The 27,054-nt window shown below is 41.9% G+C and overlaps 1 protein-coding gene across 10 annotated transcripts in view; it reads right to left on the minus strand.

Annotated features, from left to right (window-relative positions):
- The window catches only part of Ano4 (anoctamin 4), a 396,274-nt gene that overhangs the window by 11,153 nt on the left and 358,067 nt on the right, over nucleotides 1–27,054 (minus strand). For 9 of the 10 annotated variants that reach the window (NR_102339.1, XM_006513757.4, XM_006513756.4 and 6 more), the window contains 8 exons: nucleotides 23,671–23,707; nucleotides 22,093–22,204; nucleotides 21,075–21,132; nucleotides 20,860–20,957; nucleotides 18,592–18,734; nucleotides 12,655–12,807; nucleotides 11,184–11,331; nucleotides 498–617 (listed from right to left, as the gene is read on the minus strand). Coding sequence is in view for 8 of the 10 variants with exons in the window: in XM_006513757.4 (XP_006513820.1) it covers nucleotides 498–617; nucleotides 11,184–11,331; nucleotides 12,655–12,807; nucleotides 18,592–18,734; nucleotides 20,860–20,957; nucleotides 21,075–21,132; nucleotides 22,093–22,204; nucleotides 23,671–23,707 (869 nt within the window). In the remaining 2 variants the exon portion in view is untranslated. The remainder of the gene's footprint in view (nucleotides 1–497; nucleotides 618–11,183; nucleotides 11,332–12,654; nucleotides 12,808–18,591; nucleotides 18,735–20,859; nucleotides 20,958–21,074; nucleotides 21,133–22,092; nucleotides 22,205–23,670; nucleotides 23,708–27,054) is intronic. The other variant, XR_003948705.1, reaches the window with a different exon arrangement.

A 27,054-nucleotide genomic window follows, 5' to 3' on the forward strand; every position in this document is an offset into this window, starting at 1 on the left:
GAATGTGATCAAATTATACTGGACAACATTCTCAAATAAAAAACTAATACAAATTAAAACATCAGCAGGTGATGATTAATACCCTCAGGACTGAGAAACACTGCTTTATTTTTGTATTATTTAATTTTTATTAAAAAAATTAACCAAATGAGACATAATCTATATTGTTCTGACATGTTCCATGAAGGTTTTAATTACCTTTATTCTCTCTGAAGCATATTTTTCTTGGGCAGGGAATATAAATTATATTTACCTTTGGTTTGCTAGAACTTCATTTGTACACCAACCATGTATATACCCAACAAAAAATTTTAATATATTTTCTGCCCAAACACTGGGTGTTTTTTCTTTTACTGGAAACATATTTTTTTATACTGTATATTTTGATTATGAGAACCACTGCTTTAAAAACACTCAGCCAGAAGGCCTGTCAGCAAAAGCTTCCCATGCTAGAGCCATGCGAACTTAGCAGAAAGCGTGGTGAGGTTCACACTCACCTGCAGTACTTCAGAGGGGTTCCTGAGAACTCACTGCCATCAGACTCTGGCTCCGACCGATTTTCAAAGTCAGAAATTCGGAACACAGACAAGCTGGCATTCACATAGCCAACCATGCACCTGAAAGAGATGCTGATTGTATACTTACAGCAGTACTCATCCCCTTTACCTCTGTGTTACAACGCCTTTTCAATTAGCATCTCCTTCCACAGCAATGCTATGCCCTGGGTGTGTCATAGCCTTCCGGGCCTCTGCTTGTGTTTCCTTTTTCTTTGGAACCCCTTCTCCTTTGTTTGGAAGTGTAAATGTGACTTATCTTTAGTGATCAACCAAAACAGCACCTATTCCGAGAAGATTTCCTCACCCAGAGTCAGAGTGACTCACCCACTTCTGTCTGAAGCGCCACTACATTTAGATCAGGATTATCCTTGAGTTTGTGCTCATGTTGGCTGCACACATATGTCTTCTCCCATGAACTGCAGGATTGTGGGAGTGGAGTGGATGCCTTACGTTTTTATTTTAGAATCTAGCGGTTTTACACACTCAGGAAATCCAGAAACATGGAATCTAGTTAACTTGATGGGAGGAAAATGACATGTCAGAGATTCTATCGATCTACCTGATGGGATGAGGGGAGGGAGGGAGGGAGGGAGGGAGGGAGGGAGGGAGGGAGAGAGAGAGAGAGAGAGAGAGCTCCTAACAACCACTCTGTCAGCTTCCTTCCTTCTTATACTTTTTAGAGTACAAATTAAGGGGTTTCATGACAACATTTTCAGATGACTGTTCTTTGTTCGTATTTACTTTATATAATTCTTTAATTAAAATAATTTACTCATCATTATTACTAATGTAACAATAATGTGTGTGAGAAAGCATGTGGGAGAAAGAGGGAGAGGGGGAGGGAGAGAGGAAGAAGGAGAGGGGCAGGGAAAGGGAGGGAGAGGGGGACGGAGAGGAAGAGAGGGAGAGAGAATGGCTGCGTGTGTGTGTGTGTGTGTGTGTGTGTGTGTGTGTGTGTGTGTGAGGGAACACATGCCATGGTGCCTCTTAGGAGGTCAGAGGATATCTTTTTGGAGTCAGTTCCCTCTGTCCATATTTACATGGATTTAGGGAGAGGGGTGTTGAACTCAGGTTGCAAGGCTTTGTGTAGCAAATTCCTTTGCCTTCTGAGTCATCTCACCGGCCCCACCATAATGTAATTCTTTAAGTGAAAAGAAAGTTCACCATCTATTATTCATGGATTAAATGACACCAAGTAGCAAAGCACATAGTCCTATATTTGGCCAAATGTAAGATAGCCGTGAGTGGTGGTTACTCCTGTTACGTACACTGTGCCTTCTGCAGGTCAATACATATTGTGGAATGAATAAAACATGGTGTTCAGAGCGTCTTCATTATCACATCTGATGTGACCCTAAGCTACTAAATCTTAAGCCAAAATGATGACACAAGCGATTTCCAAAGCATATGGCTTCTTCATATTATGCCCAGGATATCCTCATCATGGCCTTTATTATCCACTGTCCTCATCATGGCCTTTACAAAGATGAGCTGAGCTTGAAGAACCATTCGCCCAGACACTTGAGGGTCAAACACATAGTCAGCAGAGATGCAACATTCCCCAGTCCTCCCTACTTCTCCCTGAAATGGTGGTCTAGAGGATGACTGGATGAACTGTCTAGATCTGGGCATGCAGACATACTAACAGCTTGGTGACAGCTGTTGCAGAGAGAGCTGGTGTTTTGACACACAGAATTTAGTCGTCATCCTAGTTGCTGAGCAGTGGTCTGGGAACAGGCAAAAGCCAGCCAGGTCCAGTACTGACATGGAATATTTATAGCTCTGCCTGTACTCTTCTCTCACAAACCAACTCCAAAGCTTTACAGAGATTCAAGCCATTGTCTTCTGGTTTTGTTTAAAATGTCCACTGACAAAAATCTAAATTCTAATACGCTACCTGTCTTAGGAACGACATCGTTCATCTTTTACGAAAAGAAGTAAAAAAGAGAATAAATCTGTGAACCAATTTACTAAGCATATTCATGTAATGGAGGCATAAAGCCATGTTGGAAATATGTTTTCAGTGGCTGGTTACTCACACACACATAGAATTAAATGTGGACCTAGTATACAAGCATATTGTCATCTTCTTTCTATAACATCTCAATCGTCACAGGAGAAGGGCCACTGATACTGAACTGTTTCCCTGATTCTTTTTACAAGGGTAGAAGCCCATCATTGCCATATTAGAAAGTTGAGTCTGCTATAAATGTAGAGATTTGGAATTTCATACTTTGGTTTAGCCACAGTGCAGCCAGTGATGTCTGTCCATTTGTCACAGTTGGAGGACCATAAAGGGCAGGCTGATGTTATGCTTACTTGGTTTGCTGGGATATGCTCTGAATACCCACTACCATTTTGAGAGAGAGAGAGAGAGAGAGAGAGAGAGAGAGAGAGAGAGAGAGAGAGAGAGAGAGAGAGAGAGAGAATATGAAGATGAAGCTATCCTGATGATAAGAGAAAAATGATGAGAGTAGCAGACAAAGGAAGTTCTCTTATTATTATGAAGGAAGTTTCTCTAAAGGACAAGTAGATGCTTCTGAAAGCATTCCCAAATAAGGAGACTTGCATCAGGACACAGACTTCTCTCAAGTAAAGTTGAAAACATCTCATGCCTCTAAAAGTGAGAATTCTCCTTTGAAAACATTGGTTACTTATTGTTTTAAATTCCTTAATGTACAAGATGGGAAAATCAGGTGATCATTGTCACCAGGATTTGAAGGAAGCACAGAACCAGAAGTTGACTTTCAGGTTTGTTGATTGCAGATCAAACTTGCTGCTGAATGCCTTTGAATCAGCTATAAACTTTGCCTTTGAGGTTTTAGGTATTGTGACACTAACAGCCTGGGAATCGAAATCAAAGGTTGAGAGATGCCAGGGGAAATAAGACTGGGTTTATGTACTTAAAGGCAAATGTGTTTTATGGATAAAGTGTCTCAGGCTAATAGTTGAGTACAGAAGTGATTATAGGATTTATACAGATATATTCTCTATTATTCACTAAGTAAGATATGCTTGTGATTAACTCTATGAATGCACAGAGTCCTTGATCAGGGCTCTAGCCCTTTATGACATCACCATTTCTGTAGCAAAGCAGCTTTGATTCAGTAATTACCAAGGGCATCTGAGTTTATGTATATGTCACATGGTAATTCCAAGGCCAAGAGCTTTCTGTATCCATAGCATGATCCTGAATCATAATGCTTGCTCAAAGTTCTCCAAGTTCCTTTCTAAGGTGTTGGGAGCCGCCCCCACATTCGCCGTCACAAGATGGCGCTGACATCCTGTGTTCTAAGTGGTAAACAAATAATCTGCGCATGTGCCAAGGGTATTTTACGACTACTTGTACTCTGCCTTTCCCGTGAACGTCAGCTCGGCCATGGGCTACAGCCAATCAGGGAGTGATGCGTCCTAAGCGAAGAATAACTCCTCCTTAAAGGGGACGGGGTTTTCCGCCATTCTCTCTCTCTCTCTCTCTCTCTCTCTCTCTCTCTCGCTGGCATCTCTCTGGCTCTGCGCGCCCTGCGCTCGCTCGCTGCCTAAAGATGTAAACAATAGAGCGCGCTCTGCGCCCCGGCGCGCCGGAGCTCTGGCTCCTAAAGATGTAAGAAGGGGGCTTTCGTTTTTGGGGTTTGGGGTTTTTGCACTCCTGCTCCTGAAGATGTAAGCAATAAAGTTTTGCCGCAGAAGATTTTGGTTTGTTGCGTCTTTCCTGGCCAGTCGCGTGAGAACGCTATTAAGAATTGGTGCTGAAATCCGGGACGAGAAAAAATCCGGGACGAAAAAATACAAGAAAACTCGGGACCGGCACAAGGAAGATCCCTCATTCCAGAACCAGAACTGCGGGTCGCGGTAATAAAGGTTCCCGTAAAGCAGACTGTTAAGAAGGATTCAACTACATGAATTCAGAACTTTTCAGCTGGGGAACGGCGGTAACCCGTAAGTATAGCTTTACGAGGTAAGCCTGGCCTTGAACTTTCTAAGGAAATTCAAGACAGTCTATCAGAAGTAAAGTGGAAAATAGCTTTATAAGGTATGTTTGGCCTTGAACTTTCTCTAGTGTTAGAAGCCCTTTTGTTCCTTTTCACATGTTATCAAGTGGTTAAGGCAGGGCGGATTCTGGATGAAGTTCAGGACAATCTATCAGAAGTAAAGCGGGGAGAGAGAATAGGAGCAAAGAGAAAATATGGTTCACAAAATAAGTATACAGGCCTTTCCAAGGGTCTTGAACCCGAGGAAAAGTTTAGGTCAGGTAAGAATACCTGGGGAGAGATTAGAAGGAAGGAGAAGAGAAAAGAAAAGAAAAAAGATCAATTAGAGAAGCCAGTTCTTAATAGTTCTGAATCAGATGAAAAGGCTATTAGGGCCTGGAAGGCGCTCTCCCGAGCAGGTGAAGCCACTGGACAATAATGACAGAGGCAGGCTCTTGCAGCCTACAAGGTCTTATTGTCCACCCTGGAGTTGTAGATCAGGATTGTAAAGGGGAACTTCAGGTTCTCTGTTCTTGTCCTCAAGTTGTCTTTTCTATATCACAAAGAGACAGAATAGCTCAACTAATAATTTTGCCAAGCCTACATGGCTGTTTTTTCTTCCTCTGATATTCCTAGAGCTGCCAGAGAGATTGGTTCTACTGGAAATGATTCTGATTACTTAATAATGCCTTTAGATTGTTGTCAAATTTTATCTACTCACGTAGGGGTAAACCCTCGTGGCGTCAGGCCATTACAGGTCTGACAAATGGATGTCACGCATATTTCCTCCTTTGAGAGAAATCAATATTTATATGTTTAGATAAGAAGAGATCACCTCCATACCTTAAATGATTTTCAAAAGCTGTTGAGAAACAGTAAGAAACCCACTTAAAAAGGGGATTGTGGTATATACTGATGGATCAAAAACTGGCATAGGTGCCTATGTGGCTAATGGTAAAGTGGTATCCAAACAATATAATGAAAATTCACCTCAAGTGGTAGAATGTTTAGTGGTTTTAGAAGTTTTAAAAACCTTTTTAGAACCCCTTAATATTGTGTCAGATTCCTGTTATGTGGTTAATGCAGTAAATCTTTTAGAAGTGGCTGGAGTGATTAAGCCTTCCAGTAGAGTTGCCAATATTTTTCAGCAAATACAATTAGTTTTGTTATCTAGAAGATTTCCTGTTTATATTACTCATGTTAGAGCCCATTCAGGCCTACCTGGCCCCATGGCTCTGGGAAATGATTTGGCAGATAAGGCCACTAAAGTGGTGGCTGCTGCCCTATCATCCCCGGTAGAGGCTGCAAAAAATTTTCATAACAATTTTCATGTGACGGCTGAAACATTACGCAGTCGTTTCTCCTTGACAAGAAAAGAAGCCCGTGACATTGTTACTCAATGTCAAAGCTGCTGTGAGTTCTTGCCAGTTCCTCATGTGGGAATTAACCCACGCGGTATTCGACCTCTACAGGTCTGGCAAATGGATGTTACACATGTTTCTTCCTTTGGAAAACTTCAATATCTCCATGTGTCCATTGACACATGTTCTGGCATCATGTTTGCTTCTCCGTTAACCGGAGAAAAAGCCTCACATGTGATTCAACATTGTCTTGAGGCATGGAGTGCTTGGGGGAAACCCAGACTCCTTAAGACTGATAATGGACCAGCTTATACGTCTCAAAAATTCCAACAGTTCTGCCGTCAGATGGACGTGACCCACCTGACTGGACTTCCATACAACCCTCAAGGACAGGGTATTGTTGAGCGTGCGCATCGCACCCTCAAAACCTATCTTATAAAACAGAAGAGGGGAATTGAAGAGATTTTACCCCGAGCACCAAGAGTGTCTGTGTCTATGGCACTCTTTACACTCAATTTTTTAAATATTGATGCTCATGGCCATACTGCGGCTGAACGTCATTGTACAGAGCCAGATAGGCCCAATGAGATGGTTAAATGGAAAAATGTCCTTGATAATAAATGGTATGGCCCGGATCCTATTTTGATAAGATCCAGGGGAGCTATCTGTGTTTTCCCACAGAATGAAGACAACCCATTTTGGATACCAGAAAGACTCACCCGAAAAATCCAGACTGACCAAGGGAATACTAATGTCCCTCGTCTTGGTGATGTCCAGGGCGTCAATAATAAAAAGAGAGCAGCGTTGGGGGATAATGTCGACATTTCCACTCCCAATGACGGTGATGTATAATGCTCAAGTATTCTCCTGCTTTTTTACCACTAACTGGGAACTGGGTTTGGCCTTGATTCAGACAGCCTTGGCTCTGTCTGGACAGGTCCAGACGACTGACACCATTAACACTTTGTCAGCCTCAGTGACTACAGTCATAGATAAACAGGCCTCAGCTAATGTCAAGATACAGAGAGGTCTCATGCTGGTTAATCAACTCATAGATCTTGTCCAGATACAACTAGATGTATTATGACAAATAACTCAGCTGGGGTGTAAACAAAAGTTTCCGAGATTGTGTGTTACTTCCATTCAGTATGAGAAATTTACTAGGACAGCTAATTTGTCAAAAAGTCTTTTTCAGTATATGTTACAGAATTGGACGGCTGAATTTGAACAGATCCTTCGGGAATTGAGACTTCAGGTCAACTCCACGCGCTTGGACCTGTCCCTGACCAAAGGATTACCCAATTGGATCTCCTCAGCATTTTCTTTCTTTAAAGAATGGGTGGGATTGATATTATTTGGAGATACACTTTGCTGTGGATTAGTGTTGCTTCTTTGATTGGTCTGTAAGCTTAAGGCCCAAACTAGGAGAGACAAGGTGGTTATTGCCCAGGCGCTTGCAGGACTAGAACATGGAGCTTCCCCTGATATATCTATGCTTAGGCAATAGGTCGCTGGCCACTCAGCTCTTACATCTCACGAGGCTAGACTCATTGCACGGGATAGAGTGAGTGTGCTTCAGCAGCCCGAGAGAGTTGCACGGCTAAGCACTGCAGTAGAAAGGCTCTGCGGCATATATGAGCCTATTCTAGGGAGACACGTCATCTTTCATGAAGGTTCAGTGTCCTAGTTCCCTTCCCCCAGGAAAAACGACACGGGAGCAGGTCAGGGTTGCTCTGGGTAAAAGCCTGTGAGCCTAAGAGCTAATCCTGTACATGGCTCCTTTACCTACACACTGGGGATTTGACCTCTATCTCCACTCTCATTAGTTGGGTGGCCTATTTGCTCTTATTAAAAGGAAAGGGGGAGATGTTGGGAGCCGCCCCCACATTCGCCGTCACAAGATGGCGCTGACATCCTGTGTTCTAAGTGGTAAACAAATAATCTGCGCATGTGCCAAGGGTATTTTACGACTACTTGTACTCTGCCTTTCCCGTGAACGTCAGCTCGGCCATGGGCTACAACCAATCAGGGAGTGATGCGTCCTAAGCGAAGAATAACTCCTCCTTAAAGGGGACGGGGTTTTCCGCCATTCTCTCTCTCTCTCTCTCTCGCTGGCATCTCTCTGGCTCTGCGCGCCCTGCGCTCGCTCGCTGCCTAAAGATGTAAACAATAGAGCGCGCTCTGCGCCCCGGCGCGCCGGAGCTCTGGCTCCTAAAGATGTAAGAAGGGGGCTTTCGTTTTTGGGGTTTGGGGTTTTTGCACTCCTGCTCCTGAAGATGTAAGCAATAAAGTTTTGCCGCAGAAGATTTTGGTTTGTTGCGTCTTTCCTGGCCGGTCGCGTGAGAACGCTATTAAGACTAAGGACCCGATGTAAGGATATCCCCCAAAGGAGGTGGCCTCACCACAGAAAAAGAACCCACAAAGGGGAGAGATGAAACCCTCAGAAGAATTTTTTGTGCGTGCAATGTATAGAAAGTGTTGCCTTAAGCCATTTCTTTTCTTTGCAGACCGAGCTACAACAGACTTCCTACCAGCAGCCTTGAACACCTGACTGCTGAGCATCCAGAATAGGAGAGTGGCTCTACTTTTAATGGTCATGAAGTGGACAGGAAAGATGTGACCCTTCCTTTTAAGCAGTCTACAATCTGCTTGGGAACAACACCAATAGGAGGGCCAGGAATAGCATTAGGCAGACCTAAATGTGTCGTCTCAGGGACAAGGATCATGGGACCCAAAGGACACTATGTACATAAGTGTAGGCGCCCTCCGGAGAGGAGCCAAGGTAAGCTCATCCAACAGAGAGGAGGAGGCGCTGAGTGTTGTAACACAGAGCTATGAGAAGGCACAGTGACAGACTTGGATAGAGCACATTTGACTTAGGTTCAATTTAAATGGAAACATGTCATTTCTACAGCTGGCTTATATCACAAGTGGGATTTGACTCTCGCTGCCCAGTGCATTGCAAAAGCTTACAACTGTCTAAGATTTTATGGTGCTTCTACTCTGCAAGCCTTTTTATTTCTAGAGCAGTTCTAAGTTGGAAAAACAGCAGAGGAAGAAGAGAAAGAGGAAAAGAAGATGATGAAAATGAAGGAGAAAAAAAATCACTGTAAAGTAATAGGGTGCCTGCTATGACAGAGATAAGACTCACAAAGGATAACACACACAAATATGCACACACTGCATATCACACATCTACACACCATACCTCACACACACACCACACCCATACATGCACACACACATGTACAGTCCCACACATCACACACATACACACATCATACTCCAGACAAACACCCATACATACATGCACCCTCACACACATACACATGCCCACACTACACACATATCCACACACCACACATCCATACAGGCACACACTACACACAACCATGCACACACACAACCATACACACACAGCCATACACACACACACAACTCCGCACAGCTACACACATACCACACACCTTCACACACACACACACACACACACACACACACACACACACACACACACCACACCAATAGAGACACATAGACACACATGAAAACAAGAAGAATGACCAATGGATTAGAGACAAGAGGTATAATCTGGAATGTTGCAGATAGCTCATAAAGAGGAAATTCACAAAGAAAATGCCCAGAGATGGACAGAGAGTCCAATAAAAGAAAACCAAGGCATAGTAGATAAATTCTAATCACCATGAACACTGCTTTAAGACTGGTAGGCTGCTAGAATTCTAAAGCTTTGATTCACTATCAACTCTACAGATTTGTTCTCTGTTCATTTTGATTCTCCCATAACCAATCGCAAGTTTCATCATAAGCAGAAGGATGGGGAAGGACCAGAATACTTTATTACAGATTAAACTCAGGAGGTTTACAGTGAGATGAGCCATAGAGTCACGTGGGGCCCTGAAGCTAAGAATAGAGAGGTCTGTGTGGGTGTGGTTCTACCTCTGTGTAGGTTCCAGTGGTTACGGTGGAGTTCGTCCCTTTAACAATCCTCTGCCTTTCAGAGTGAGGATAGTAACGTATATCCTTCTCCGAATCATTTTTGAGAATCAAATGCAGAATATATCTGAAAGTGGCTTCAGTGAAGGGAAGCTTTTTCAGGCTAAATCAAGTAGAGACTGTTAACGGGGATTGTCATTAGGAAGTAATGCCTGGGCAGCATAATCCAAGTCTTTAAGTCTTGGTTCTAAAGCATTGATAGGCTCATTTAAAGTTGCCAGACAATTAGTGTTTAATGGCCCGGTGATTACTGTAGAAGAAGACTTCATAGGAGCTTCTTCAGATGGGTAGATTGTGAGCTCTGTCACAGCCCTCCATCATCCATGCCTTAGTGTGTGGGGGATAATGGTGAAACTGGATTCCTCCAGGTTTGCTTAACTCAGGCAAGTTACTCCATTTGCCTACAGTGGCGTAGGCAGCAAATTAATTTGGCTAAGACCGTAAACCAGGGGGCAGGGCTGCTTTTATTAGGTGCCAGCCATAGAAGATAATTTTCTAGGCATCAAAGACCATCGGCAGACATCTAAACACCACGATTAGAGTTGGATTATTATTGTGACTTTAGGGATGCATAGTAATGTATGCTAAGATTTTTGGCAAAGCACAGAAATAAAAGGTAATTGGCATGTGATAGTAACAATTAGGTTTTATCTGACCATGTGCATTCTACTCTAAACCTCAGAACACAGGATTAAGTCTTAATTTGACTGATCATAGGTAGGGAAAACATAATCTTCATGCTACACCAATATTTATTGAGTCCCTTCTGGGTCTTAGGCACAGGGGTCCACAGTCCTCATGCCACCAATATTTATTGAGTCCCTTCTGGGTCTTAGGTACAGGGGTCCACAGTCCTCATGTCAAATTTGCAGCCTCCAGACCATGACAGTGTGAATCTCAGATAGTAATTCCCTTTTTAAAAATTCATAACCTTTCCATAACTATATGTTATACTAGGTTGCATGCTGTTTTTGTTGTTACACACATTAGGAGCTCACACATTTGTGAATTTGGAGTTGGCAGGAGTCAGACAGGGAAAATAGAACCGCTGTTCTCACATTAGAAGCATCTGAAACTTGTCTGACTTGTTTGGGCTCCAACCCTTTGCTAAATAGGATGTGTTTTCTTTGGCTAAAAACATAATGACATAATTTCATTTCCCCTACCACAGGCCTTGTCTGGGCTTGTGTGTCACATGCCCCGGTATAAAAGCCTCTCTGTGTCCAGCACCATGCAATGGCTAAGAAATGGAAGTTTCATAATCATTTTCTGGCACTTACTTTTGCCCAGCTTCTCCTTGGCCTGCACAAGGTCCATATTTATAAGCATATACTAAGCGAGGGATGAAGTCGGATGTTATTGCTATGACAAATGCATTTGTAATAACAGACAGAATCCCAATGCCTTCGAGAATTCCATACCAAATTCCTGTTCAAAGAGAAGGGTGGTGTTAGTTCCTCCAGGCGTAGTGAGAATGAAAACAGCAAGATGAATCCACCTGTGAAAGTCCTTTTTCATCTTTCCAAATGCCTCTGGCAACAAGGCATTATTCTCTGTGTTTCCAAACTGTTTGGAATGGAAGGAATTTCTGTAGGTGTGTGCATATACCAATGTACTCATGGCTTGGGGTCAGCATCAGTCAAAGAAGTCTAGCTGCCCAGTCATTCATGTGCCATCTGATAAGATCGGTACACAGTGTCAAGGCCTAGCAGACTGGACACTCCTCAGTGGTAATGGCTAGGTCTCCTCTGCTCACCTTTGCAGACTGTCTCTGATGTGCTGGCACAAGCCGATGCCCAGTGAGTAAACACTTGCTTCCTTTGGACAGTAAGAGGCTACTCTGAGCAAAACGTTTGCATCCAGGTCTTAGCTACGCTCACTGGCTAGTGCCTCGCTGCCTTGTTCTCAGGACTGGATGCAGGCATGTATCAGACAGTCTCTATTCCAGCGGCTCTCGAGAGTGCTACATCTCGTGCAGAGCAGTGCTGCATCATAACCCAAAGATCATCAAATCATATCAACATAAACACTAAGAAATACAAACTGAAAACACCCCAGGATAAAGGATAGCACTTCTTCATGGTAGAATTAATGAATAAACAGAGGAGGAATGGAGATGATGGAAAGCCACCATTAATTGACTCAGTAGTTTTAGCCAAAGCTCAAAGCCCATCTCTGCCATTAGAGAAGCTAGGTTTTGCTTCATGTAAGGAAAACACTGAGAAAAATGGGGGTATGGTGGGATGGAAGCAAATAGATCTGTTTTTAAAAGTTATGAACCAATACTTTAGATTCTGAAGTCTTATAGCAGAAATGACCAAGCTAAGAATCTATTTAAGCACAAATTCATGAAGCACTGGAAATCTAAAGCAATCAGTCTGAATAGGTGGCTTTATTTCTTGCACAATATTATTTAAAACCAGTATAGTTGTTTTTTTCTTCAGAAATTAGCCGAATCAGCTCTCATGAAACCTTGAGGATTTCTAAAGTGTGTGGCTTTTAATTTTTTTTAGTATGTATACATGTATGTATGTATGTATGTATGTATGTATGTATGTATGTATTGAGACAGGGTCTTACTATGTAGCCCTGGTGGGCCCGGAACTCAATATGTATACCATGCAGGCTTTGAACTCACAGAGACACACCTGCGAGTGTCTCTCCAGTGCTGGGATCAAAGGTGTGTACCACTGGATCAGGCAAGCTTTAACATTTTTCTACAAGTTGTTTGATATTTTCAAAAGAGCCTACCTATGTCTTTGGCTCTCGAAGCCAAAGGCCTTCTCCACTGAGTAACAAACTTATAAGCATCAAGTCGGATTTCAATGATGTTATTCAGTAAGGCCAGAAGCGGTGCTAGAGGAAAAGCTGCCACAAAGATCGTTGTGAATCCGAACTGAAGGACTAGGGAGGAAAAGGGAGAAAATGAATAATGTTAGTTTCCCATGGTTGTTTCAAAGAGACAGTAACCCAGATGTATCATTACATCAAGTCATATTTTGGGGTCTATCCCATGTACAGTCACGAAACCTCGACAGTATTACTGAGGCTATGTTATGCTTGCAGGCTAGCATGTCTATCCCCTGAGAGGCTCTACCAGCAGCTGACTGGGACAAATGCAGATACTTCCAGCCAAGCTTTAGACTGAGGTAGGGGACCCCTATGGAAGAGTTAGGGGAAGGATTGAAGGAGCTGAAGGGGATTGCAATTCAGTAGGAAAAACAACAGTATCAACTAACCTGGACCCCTCAGAGCTCCCAGAGACAAAGCCACCAACCAAAGAGTATATATGGACTGGTCTGCCCCCCCCATACCCCCATGTAGCAGAGGATGTGCCTAATTCTGTAGAAATGTGATGGGTCACCCAGGTTTTGAAGGCATGAAGGGGTCATGCAGAGCAGCTAAGGTTTGGCACTGTGAGAGACCATGAAAGGCCATTGGCGAAGGTGCAGCCTCAGTTGCAATTGATGGCCCAGGACTGAAAGGGTCATGCAAAGGAGTTGAGGCTTGGCACCATGAAGAGAGCCTATGAGAGGCTATTGGTGAAACCTAGTTACAGTGGAAGACAGCAGCGTTTTGGAGATGCCAGTACCATGAGATGACCACCAAGCACAGCAGCAACAGTGAAGTACAGGCAGCTGGAGCCTAGAAGTGTGTGCTACAAAGGGCATGGCTGGAGAAGTGACCCAAGCCCTTGGAGGAGCCCAGAAGATCATGAATTGGATCCCAGACATTGGACAGTTGGAGTTTAATTTTTGCTTTTGATTGTGACTGTGCCCTGATATTTTTCCCTCTTGAAGGAAGAAAATATTTTAGTGGATCCCACAGTTAAAAGACTTTTAATTGTAAAGAGACTTTGGATTTTAAAAGATATTGGATATTTTAAAAGGATTGAACTTTTAATATGTAAAGACTGTGGGACTTTTAAAGTTGTTTAGATCTTGGGGATGAATAAGAACTAAGGGTTGAGGCTTACTAGTGATGTGTTTGTGTGTCAAGTTGACAAGGGGTCAATTGTACTGGCTAGTTTTGTATCAACTTCTGCATGGCTTCTGCATCAGCTCCTGCTTTCTGACCTGCTTGAGTTCCAGTCCTGACTTCCTTGGTGATGAACAGCAGTATGGAAGTGTAAGCCATATAAACCTTTTCCTCCCCAACTTGCTTCTTGGTCATGATGTTTGTGCAGGAATAGAAACCCTGACTAAGACAGATGGAGAGAATGGGAAGCCACCATTAATTAAACTTTACATGGAAGAATACTACAGTAAGTGGATGAAATGTTGAAAATAGGATAGTTGTACATTTCCAAAGCATCTCCTCATGTAACACGTAAGATGTGCTGATGTGCCACACCCTGATATGACGATTCCTATTTTGACATTCTTCCTGTTCATGGTCTTCTTGGCTAGATACTATAGCTCTGCTAGGTGAGCTACCAGAACCATTCAACTCCAAGTTCCATCATTATTGTCTCCCACTTCTCCCTCTTTTCCACTGTCCCTACTTGACATCAGACTTTGTCTCTCCTGACATTCACCTCTCTTCCCCACTGAATCTCTGTCAGCCTGCACAGAGTCTTGGTTACAGGCCATTGCTCATCATCTCTCTACAAGAAATGCTTCAGAAGGTTCTCACAGCCTACATACAGACCAACTCCTCCTTTTCTCCCCACCATTCAAAAATCTTAGTCATTCTTCCATGCAGACTTCTAAGCTTCAAGATCAAATGTCCCTCATGCTTCAGACTTGACAAAACAAACAAACAAACAAACAAACAAACAAACCAACTAACCCTTTGCTCTGACCACATTGAACTTATGGTCTTGTGAGTCAAACATACACATAATGTCTTTATTGATAAACTAATGAACTCGACTCTTCTTTTAAGGTTAAGCTCAAAAATACCCTCTCTTGGAGATTTACAGTCGCACAGCCTCATCTGGTAGCTTCCACTGTTGCTGAGCAACACAGAATGAATTTATTTGCACTTATGCTTTGGCCTCTATTCTTCCTTATTTATACTTGGCTTTGTGAAAGCAGGAATGTGGGCCTCACTATGTTTCTCCTTCCCACATACACACTGCAGTGGTTTGTGTATGGAAGGGATTTGTTAGGTACTAAGTTATGCTGGCTCATTGACTGGCACATATGACAACAAGTGGCTTGGAACAGCAAGGAAAGCCAGCCCATTACCTGAAGGTTAAACTTATGATGATGCTGGTCAGAAACATATCTATATCTATATCTAATCATCCACATCTATACACACATATGAATATATATATATATATATATATATATATATAAATACTTCTTTAATCTGAGAAATGTATAAAAATGTATCTGATATCACTAGTAACAGTAATGTATAGAACCCTTTTGTCTTCCTGTCAGGAGCAAGATGCCCATGCCAGCATCATATGAATGATTTTAGTACAAGAATAACCCAAATGTTTAATGATTAGAAAGGGAAATATAAAATTATCATTATTTGTAGATGATATGAGACAACATATAGAAAAATGTAAATAAATACATATGAATTATAATTGATATTAGTTTTCAGAAGGTTTCTTTCTTACAAGGTCAACCAACATACAAATCAGTGGTAACTGTATATAATAGCAACAAAACAGACAATAAAGGGAGGGCCCTATGTGCAGTTCAGGGCAGGAGTTTGTGCTTAAAATTAATGAGGCTCTGGGTTCAGTCATCAGGATAAAAAAAGCAACCCAAAATTGTTACACTAAGACTATTGAGAAAATATATAAAGACAAATGCAGGAATATAACACATTCAGGGACTGGACAATATACAAGTATTGTTCAAATTGTTGGAGGGCTTTAACTAAATTCCAGTTGTTGTTGGTCTTCTTTACAATAGAAATTGGGAATGTTAATGTGAAATTCGTTGGAACTAATTTGAAGAAGAACATAATTGAAGATAGCATCATGAGTGGGAAAACAAGCCATCAAGCAAGGAAAGTTGTTTGACTTGCAACAACTTTATCTGACATGTGATGGTCTTGATATGAGATGTATCCACATATCTGTGTTTGAATATGTGGTCTATAGCTGGTAGTATTTTGGTTCTTAATATTCCTAATGCTATGACTCTTTAAGATAGTCCCTCATGTTGTGGTGACCCCAAACCATAAAAACTATTTTGTTGCTACTTCATAATTGTAATTTGCTACTGTAATGTATTGCAAATATCTGATATGCTGGGTATCTACCTGATGTGAGACCTCAAAGGGGTTGTGACCCATAGGTTGAGAACCACTGCCTTAGGCAGTAGGGTCTAACTGGATGAAGTGGGCCAATGGGGTCTATGGTTAATATTTAGAGTATGACTCTGTGTCCAGCTCACACTCTTTCCTATTTGATGATGTAAGCTGCTATAAACTTCTGTATCCATGGAGCTTTCTGCTACTGTATCTTATATGGCATGATGGACTGTGCCCCTCACACCAGGAACTAAAACAAACCTTCCTTTCACCAAGTTGTTCTGTGACAATTTGTCACATTTGTCACAATAAGAAAATCAACTAATACATGACTCATGTCTATAGTATATAAGTAGATGCTACAAATCACTAAGAAAAAGATATGCCTCCTATTCCTAAGACATGTGTCAGGTATAAAGCTAAAGAGAATATATAAATGGTCATAAGAACCTTTGTTTAGTGTCATTAGTAATTGCCAGAAACTTTCATATTAAAACCATGTTGAGATGTTACTGTATACCAACTAGAATATTTTTCAAAAAGCCTAACAATTTAGTAAGATTCAGTGAGTATGTGGCTACCTAAAGTGGCATACCCTCTTCACCTGTCCTTAGAACAGGATTATTTGTGCCTAAGGGACGGGGTGTGGGATGGTAATAGAACATATCACTTATAAAAATTATTGGGCTGAGTTTGGCCTGTGGAGAACAGTTTGCCAGCCTCTCACCTACACAGATGTGGCTGCTCTCACGTTTAAGTCTGTGAAGACCCCATCTGTATGCTTGAGATTTACCCACTTTTCAAAATCACTTTATATTGCAATTCAGTAAGTTATAGTATTTAATAACATAATAAATCCAGGAGGCGATTAGGAAAAATCAAAACCAAACCAAAAGGAAGCAGGTAGATTTCCTGTCTGTCTGTGATATGCCTCACGCCATTCCAAGCTGCAGCGATACCATAGGAGCTGCAGCATCCTACCTACAAAAATGTTTCTTTAGGGGAGTATTATTATTCATTTTCTTCTTTATGGGGGAGAGTCCATTAAGAGACGTAAAATGGTGATTTCTCTTAATGAATTGCCTTTATTAAGTTTTATTATTAATGCCCACATTGAGTTATTCTCCAAGTTATATCATCCTGCCGTGGTATAATTGAATCTCTGAAAACATCAATAGATACTTAGGACAGAAGCAATCTAAGAAACATTAAGCATCAATTCTATTGCTCCTTTAATTTTCAAATTCTCCCAGCCAGGATTGCTTCCTTCAGAAGTAGTTCATCTTGCCCATCTCAACTCTCATTTCACCTCTACATTGGAGAGCTTAAACAGGAGATTTTCAAAAGAAGAGACTCACACACACACACACACACACACACACACACACACACACACACACACACACACAGAGGAGAGCATTATTATTATAATTTTCTCACAGGATAGATGCTGAGACTAACTTGGGTTTGATTTTAAAGAAGTTGGATTCCTCAACTAAGTGTAGCCCAGCCCAAGTCAAGCATTTCTCACTTTCTGTCACTTCCCTCCCATAACAAAAATGGCTGCCCTGATGTACTTCCCATGATTCATGTCATGGCAACTGTGATACTTCCTGTGCTACACTTCCTGTCTCTGTCTCTTCCCCATTAGTCTATGTACCCTTCAGAACTGAGCACTGTGTCATATTCCCTTTGTGTGTCTGGTGCCAAGTGTAAAGCTTAACAAATGTCTGCTGGATGTGGGAGTCAATCACTCTGAGTGATGATTTTTCTATCTCTTTTTTGATGCATGTTATTTTCCAGCATTTTTCCCCCAGTGGATTCAGTTCCTTAATGAGACAGAGTACGGATATGGGGCATAGGAGGAGGTCTTTGGGCTACAGGGTAGAGACTTCATGAATAGGGTTAATTTTGTGTGTGTGTGTGTGTGTGTGTGTGTGTGTGTGTGTGTGTGAGAGAGAGAGAGAGAGAGAGAGAGAGAGAGAGACAGAGACAGAGACAGAGAGACAGACAGACAGACAGACAGACAGACAGACAGAGACAGGCAGAGAGGCAGAAAGAGAGACAAACAGAGACAGAGACAGAGAGAGCAAGCTAGAATATGCTAAGAAATACCTCTACTGTAGACTATGAGTTCAGCTCCTCTGGTGATTCAGGAAGCAAGATAGAGTATCCTGAAAGATTTGAAATGACTATCCCCTGAACTTTGTTCATTTGAGATGCTAGTGAATCTTACTCATGTGCTTGTACATACTAGATAAGCACTGTACCGCTGAGCTAGAACCCCAGTCCTGGCTCTGAATGTCTTAAAATTTCACTTTCCTTTATACTTGTTGCGTTGGAAAGCCCTCACCAGAATCCTCTTACATGAATGGCCAGATGATAACGGATGTACATTTAATTGAGTGTAGGATCAAAGGCTTGCATATATAATTAAAATGCAAAGCAGATATCTTTCCATACTCATTTCCAGGTATTCATCGAAGAGTCCATAGGCATTCATCGGCTGAAGATTGTAGTCCTTTTCCCACTGTGGGAAATTTATTTTCCTTTCAGTCCCATGTTCTTGTCGGACTTTTCTTCTAGTCCACCAATTTTGAATTAACCTGGGTGACAAGATCAGTTTCTTAGAAAATTAGGCATGATTGTTCCTAAGAACAATGAGAAAGTAATGAGAAAGAGGAGAGTAAGCATTTGGCACCACAGTTAAAAACCAGCTTCACTCAGGCAGAAAGATTGGGACTAGAGAGAATTCTGAATCTCTGAAGTATTTCTGTTAGCAAGTAGACAGAATGGCTGATGAACTTATTTGATTTCCCATATTGTCTCATGTTCAGTTGGTTAGACGCCTGAGAGCATCATGGGTCGACTTGGTACCATGGCAACACCTTGGACATTCAAGGGTTAGAAGGTCTAGCTTACACGGCTTAACATAGTCCTCATTTGCAGTCATATCACATGGGTGATCATGATCAGTATAGTCTGATGCCAGGGACCAGCATATCCGAAGATAACAATCAGCTTTCCAGGAATGGAAATAGTCAAACAAAAGTATGTGGAATGAGGAAAAAAGAGGGGCGGCTATCAGACACTGCTTACCCTCCCCGCCCCCCCCCCATTCTGCTGTGTGTCTTGACTCATTGGTTAACATTTTGATTAGATTCAATCAAATCTTCCATAACGTAAGACACCATATTTCTATTTGTATATTTACTTTTTAAAAGTCTTATAGAAAACATTAGACACTTGGTAGGAGATTTTAAAAACTTGGATCTAAGAATAGAAAATTGTTACTCTTGCTTCTGACAGGGCCCTAAGAAAAGTGGTTCCTCATTCAGCAAGTCGCAGGCATCTGTCCCAGCTCAGTGGTCGTCCCTGAGTCCCAGAGAGCTGTTTTCCTCCAGTCACTGAGGTGACCTGGAAACCAACTGGAGTGGAATCCCATCAGACACAGAAAGGTCACGATGTGTACTTAACAGCCTAGCTGAGCTCTCATAGCAAAGCTCACAGCCATTTTACAGAGATAACAAGAAGATTCTGCCCATTGTTATCAACCGGAAAATCTTAGCATTGAGTGATAATATGCTCTTTTAACTCTCCCACATTATCTACTTTTCCAACTTTCTTTTTTCTGTAGTCTGAACTTGCTGTACTTTCTTTTTTTTTAAATTAAGATTCTGATTTTGTTCATGGAAATGGGAATAAAGATCTTATGAATAATTAAGTAGCCAAGGACTTGTAGTACTGGAACCCCAAATGTCAGAGACATCATTAAAGCATGCTACACACACACAGACACACACACACACAAAGACACAGACACACACATAGACACACACACATAGACACACAGACACACAGACACAGACACACAGACACACACACACACACACACACACACACACACACAGAGTCTGCACATGCATAGAGGACTCATAAAGAATATTAAGTCACTTTTCTTTAAAGGTGACCACTAGTAGGCCAACCATGCTTCCACACCCAAGAGTATTTGGGCAGCATAATAGGCTTAAAATAAAATAAAAAGAGGACACATGAATTTGTTTGTATGGGTAAGGATATCAGTATGGGTCTAGGAGGAGTTGGGAAAAGAAGGAGAAATGATTAAAAGTGATTGTATGACATTCTCGAAAAATTGATAAAATTAAATAAAAAGATTGGTCACTTTTTTTTTTCCGAGGCAGGGTTTCTCTGTGTAGCTCTGGCTGTCCTGGATCTCACTCTGTAGACCAGGCTGGCCTCGAACTCAAAAATCTGCCTGCCTCTGCCTCCCAAGTGCTGGGATTAAAGGCGTGCGCCACCACACCCGGCAAGATTGGTCACTTTTATTTGTATAGGTTGTGCTAATCCTAAAAGAGCCAATGTTAATAATTTTTAATGAAAATTTTATTGTTGTCTTACATGTCTATGTGTGTGTGCTGTGTGTACTGTACCATGGTACACATATAGAGTTCAGAGGGCGACTTTGAGTCAATCGTTCCTTGAAAATCTTTGAGTGAGTTCCCAGGGGATCCAATTCATGCTGCCCGGTTCGGGTGGTAAAAGCCTTTCCCTGCTGAGCCATCTCACTGGGCCCCAGCGTTCACTGTTTTAATGACTGCCCTTGAATCTGCATGTGACATACTGGTTTAACTGTGGAGTCCATAATGCTTACACTCAGCATTGTTCATCACGGGACACAGTGCCCCTCCCTCCGAAAGCTACAGTACTCACGGGTAGCCAAGTTCCATGAAATTATTCCAGGTCTGCTTTAGCACCATTATAATACCCATTTGCATGCAGAGATCAATAAGGCATCCGCTAGGGTGGCACTGTGAGGCAAACAAGCACAGAGAGCCATCAGTCGAGGAACACAAGAGTGGCTGGCTTCCACTCTGCACAAAGTCGCCTTAAAGCTGTTTAATGAGGATGAGGGGGAGAGCACTAACCTCTTCTAGCCTCCACCTGTTTATCAATCTCAAGTAGGCACCTGGGTGTCCTGTAAATCTTCAACACAGAAGCAAGCATTAGCATTGTGCAGTCCAGGCTTTCAGTGACTACTACATTCATCTTAGCATGCCTCTAAAGTAAATGATGGGAGCCATTAAAGGTCATGTCTGAAGGCACGAGGAAACCCTCTAGAATGGTCATTACTTGAGCTTCAGGAATTCTCCAAGGAACATTTCTCTTTAGGCCATCCTGCTTAGCTGCTGAGGAGGGCAAGAGCCCATTCTTGCTGTTTCCTGGGTCTTCGAATGTTTCTACTGAACATCGAGCGCCCCAGCCTGTGTGAGCAGCAGTTCTGCTCCTGCGTTCACCCATATTTGATCTTTTTGAACACCAGCAGTGTTGGTTTAGCTAGCATCATGGTAATTACTTATAACAGCAGTTTCTTGCTGCTGAAGTAGCTAAACAAAAAAAGAGAGACCTCGGCTTCTGCTCACCCAAACTGGCCTCATGGCCTTGTCCTCAGATAGGATGGGTGGGTATCACCATCGTTACCATGAAACAGGGAATCCTTCAAAATTTTGATCTCTGCTGGGCTTCAGAAATCCAGAAAGCCTTGGCTTCTCATTTTTACCCTCTTCCCTGCTGGGATGTCCTCCTGTGAAGTCAGGGACCTTGGCCATACTTCAGCTTTCAGTTCTTTATGGCACTTACTAACACGGGTGTGGCATCCGCAGGCTTGACTCAAGTGAGCTGGAAGTCCCAAGCTTTCCACCCATTGCTTTGCCCACACCAACTATTTTCCACGATTTATCTGTGCAATCGAAGTGGTACGGGCGCTTTGGAGGAGAGACTATTTTCGAGGTTTTGCAGTTTGGGAAGGGAAAGGAGATGCCTGACCTCTTTCTACACTTTGCATTGATCACCCAACAGGGAGGGCCCCCGGCCAGTGGGCTCTGAGTGTTCCATTCCCAGTAGGGCTGGGGCAGGGGGTGGGGCATGGAGAAATGTGCTTCTTACCTTCCGAGGAAGAATGCGATGTAAAAAGTGGAGCTGTTCAGATTGACAAACTGAAAAAGAAACATTTTCAAGGTAAAGCTGTTCTCCCACTCGGATTCTGTGCGAGGCTGTTCTGTGGGCAAAAGGGAGTAGGGTTTGAGAGGCTGGCCACGATCCTTTCTCACTTCCTGCCCCCCCCCCCGCCCGCCCCCCCCAGCCCCCAAGGACTCAGAGGATCATCAGGAGGCACTGGAGGCTGGGGCTTGCTGACAGTTGACATGTTACTGGACAGAGCGTGCAGGAGGTAGACTTCTAGGTTAAAGATGGACCATAGTGATTGCCATATGCAGGGATCCATCCCTTAATCAGCTTCCAAATGCTGACACCATTGCATACACTAGCAAGATTTTGCTGAAAGGACCCAGATATAGCTCTCTCTTGTGAGACTATGCCGGGGCCTAGCAAACACAGAAGTGGATGATCACAGTCAGCTATTGGATAGGTCACACGGCCCCCAATGGAGGAGCTAGAGAAATTACCCAAGGAGCTAAAGGGAACTGCAACCCTATAGGTGGAACAACAATATGAACTAACCAGTACCCGGGAGCTCATGTCTTTAGCTGCATATGTATCAAAAGATGGCCTAGTCAGCCATCACTGCAAAGAGAGGCCCATTGGACTTGCAAACTTTATATGCCCCAGTACAGGGGAACACCAGGGCCAAAAAGGGGGAGTGGGGGGGGGGTAGGGGATTGGGGTGGGTGGGTATGGGGGACCTTTGGGATAGCATTGAAAATGTAAACGAGGAAAATACCTAATTAAAAAAAAAGGAATAATGAAAAAAAAAATAAAGATCAGTCTAAACCGCAGTGTGGTCTCAGGTGACTACTGGTATACTTCTGAAGAGAGTGTCCAGCCTGTTCTGTGGTTACAGGGTATCTGGAGAGGCTGGATCAGAGACAGTCAGGCTGAAAGTGCCTCCTTTTCAGCCATCTCTGCAGTCTCTGTTTTGACCAAGTTTCTGCCAATAGAGTAGGCTGTACATAGAGTTAGAGCCGTCTGTGACGCTAGTGATCTTGGATACTTTGTACCTGTACTCTTTTGTGTTGCTATTTTCCATGTGTACATCTACTTTAAATTTCAGTGGCTTGTGACACTTATGGAATATGACAGCTTGAAAAGTATAGATAGAAAAAGATCTTTTTACTAGATGCATTTAAATTGTCTTGCTGGAGAGAAAGAATCATGTGTAATTCTCAGTAAAGAGGCATTTCTTTCATTTTAAAATGAGATATTGTTTTTGTTAACTGAGAATTTAACATATGCATTTAATATAGTTTGATCATATCCATCGTCATTTCTTCCCTAAGCCCTCCCAGACCCACCCATCCTCTCTGTCCTAATTTTATGTTCTCTTTTATTGAAAGTAGCCCACTGAGTCTAACTTGTGTTGCCCATAAACTCATGTGTGTGGCGCCACCAACCGGAGAGTGGCAGGCCTGCAGGGGCCACAGGGGCTGGTCTTTCTCCAGCTCAACTCTGGAAGGGAGGTTCTAAAGCGTTCTGGATCCCTGGACTGCAGAAGGCAGCCTCACTTACCCAGATTTGTTAGAAGGAGTGCGACTTTTTCATAGAGCTGTAAAATAAATTCATACGTTTAACAAACGAACTCTAGACGTTCTGAAGCCGATAATTATAAAGAACACAGGCAATCAAGTTGGGAGTGAAACTTTTTCTTTATGTTTCAAACAATGGGAAACACTTTGAGCAACAGGACGCTTTCAGGAATAGTTAGGATGGTGCGAGGGCTTCCTTCATGGTTTTAAAAAATCTGGCTTCTTGGGGTTAATAATTCTGTGGCGGCAAGGAGACTCAATACCGCTAATTAGCAGTTTCCTGAGTGAGGCTGATCCTTCATTACATTCCAGAGCTGGCAACTGAATGTCAGAATCTCTCATTGGTTTCTAAGGTGAGCCTCTGTCCTCTTGTTGTTGTGAAATTCCATGAGTTCTACATTACAGCACCATACATGCTGGGTTGAGCAAGCATTGTGGGAGACTCCCAGAACGTGTGGTTCTATCTCTCCATTATTGGGCTGAATACATTCTTGATTCACCTAGCTATCTAATTGACAGATGGTTCTCAGAGAGAATGGAGGGCGTGTGTGTGTGTGTGTGTGTGTGTGTGTGTGTGTGTGTGTGTGTATGTGTGTGTGATAGTTCAGTAAAATAGAGCTCTCAGAGATTTTCCAGAGAGGATATAAAGTGAGAGAATAAAAACCTGCTTTCTCTAAAAAAGAAAACTAAGATCATGCAGTGTACTTAAAACATACTGTTTAAAATTCCCTAGGCTGGATGCCAGCATTCTCTTTGGGAAGCTGTCAGACTTGACCGTGTTGTCTCACCTCTCCTTCAGACCACTGCACCCTTACTTATAGGTGGGATAGGCTTGGACTTATAGACATTCAGGCCTTTCCTAATTTCTGAATTGTCTTGCCCAGGATCCTTGCTTACCGTAGAGTCAAACCAAACACTTAGATCGCATGACTCCAAACATTCAGCTATGGCTGCTTGCTCTGGTAAGGCAAATAGTTTTTCTATACAAAGATATAATTACTAAAGCCATAAGATTAACATTTGCATACAGAAACTTCAGACTAACAGAGCCCAATGTTAAAAGAGATTTGTGTAATTACAGCAAGAATGCATGAGGTACAGTTTAGTCATCTTCTTTTGACCATAAAAACAAAATCCCTGTAAACAAGAAATTTGAATGGGTGCCCTAGTAGAACTTATTTGAGGGTTACAAAGCATGTTATCACTAAAATGGCTTAATTATGAAAATGCTGATAACTAGTAAATTTGGTAAAATACCTTCCTGAAAAGTATAATTTTGTTTCTCAGTTTATTCTTTATGTCTTTCACATAACACACCCCTGTTCAAATGGATAAGTTTGTCACACTTAACGCAAAGATCTCTGGAGCTTGTCATAATGCCGGTCACCTGGGTATGAACACTGGAAAAACTGGCAGTTAAAAAATAACCATGACATGAAGACATGATTCATATTAACTTTTTAAAAACTAAAGTACAAAGAGACAAGAGAAGGGCCTGTGGCATCAATGAATACACACACACACACACACACACACACACACACACACACACAAACACACTGGGGGTGGGAGGGCGAGGAAGAAAGGAGGAAGGAGGAAGGGAGGGAGAGAGGGAAGGGGAAATAAAAGGAGAGAAAGAGAGCAGAAAAGCAAGAGACTGTGGTTATAAATCAGGAAAAGACACATCTCCAGAGAGGGGCTCATTGGTAAGTAAGGGACCCTTCGGTGAGTGGTTCATGCAAAGTGGCTAATTTCTTATTGGGACATTGGGATAATTAAAACATAGCTGGTTTATTCTGATAAGGTCAGCAGGAAAATATTTGTTTCCAAACGTACTGAAACAAATGAATTCCCGATTGATTCAATCCTTTACCATTATGTAATGGAATTCCTTAACTTTTTATTACTTGTAGTCTAACATCTACTTTATTTAATATGGGCAAGACTAATTCTGCTTCTTTTTGGATCCCCTTTGGATGAAATATCTAATACCATGTCTTGTAGGAAAGGGTCATTATGTTATTGATTTGGCTTCTGTGTTTTAATTGGAGATCTTAATCCACTGCAATAAGGTAATTATATATAGGTTTTGTTTTTCTTTATCCATTTTATAACTTTATTTTTTAATTTCCAGGCAGATACTATAAGTTATGCTTGTTAATATTTTTAACCGATACAACCCTTTCAGATTTTAAGGTTGTTTCTAAAGTAAGATAGCTATATATACTTCTAATTGGACATATCAGTTTGATCAATGCTTGTGAATTTGTTATAATTTTAGTAATATTTTCTGATTCACTATATTTTTATATTAACATTGTTTTTCTGCTTTTCATAGCATGATGAAATACCTGATTCACATATGGATGAATGAAAAGGATTATCCTTTACTGTCCTATCTTGATGGTCTACCTTGTGTGCAAGCATGGTTTTGAGATGCCATTTAGCCACTAGAGAAGTAGAACAGAGTTGAAACAATGTGATAGAGAGAAAAATGCCTGTCCTCTTCACTCTTCTTTGAAATTATTATTACTTTTTCTGTCTATCTATCTATCTATCTATCTATCTATCTATCTATCTATCTATCTATGTGGATTTTCAATACAGGGTTACTCTGTGTAGCCCTGGCTACGCTGGAACTCTCTGTAGACCAGGCTGGCCTCAAACTCAGTTATCTGCCAGCTCCAGCCTCCTGAGTGCTGGGATTAAAGGTGTGTGCTACCACCATTCTGTTTTTTTGTCTTGTTCTGTTTTGGTTTTTGTGAAACTATTTTTCAAGATTGAATAAAATGCAAACCAGTAAACATAGTTAATTAGTCAGTCATCTAGAGGCATCAGAGTGTTAGGTTCAGAGACTTTAGTAAGACAGTATGAATTCTATTTTTAATCACATACTACACAAAAGTAAACACACATCACAAGATCTTGGAAATAAGCACCACATATAAACTTGCTTCTTTAGTTAAGATTGAATAAAAAAGTGTTAATAATTAAAATCCAAATGTTGATTTTTTTTTTATTCTGAAAACCCATATTGGCCAAAAATTTGAGTAGTCCAAACCAATTTAGATAGCTGTTAAAAAATAACTGTATTGCTGGGTCACAAAAAGTATCTTAAATTGAGTATTTTCAGAAGTCGATATAGAATTTAGTTTTGCAATGCTCTCGGCTGTGCAAGGCAGTGTTCCAGCCATTAGCTGGCCATCCATCATGCTGTGATTGCTTCCAAAGGATTTAAATTATTATGTTTTTATATTCTGATGAAATCGGTTCCAAACTACATTACACACTTGGCTACTCTCATAATGGAACTCACGAAGCTCCAGGGCAGACGACAGGAGTGGAAATGCAGTGCTAGGGAGAGAGG

Source organism: Mus musculus, chromosome 10 (genome assembly GCF_000001635.26).
Source record: "Mus musculus strain C57BL/6J chromosome 10, GRCm38.p6 C57BL/6J".
NCBI classification, from domain to species: domain Eukaryota; kingdom Metazoa; phylum Chordata; class Mammalia; order Rodentia; family Muridae; genus Mus; species Mus musculus.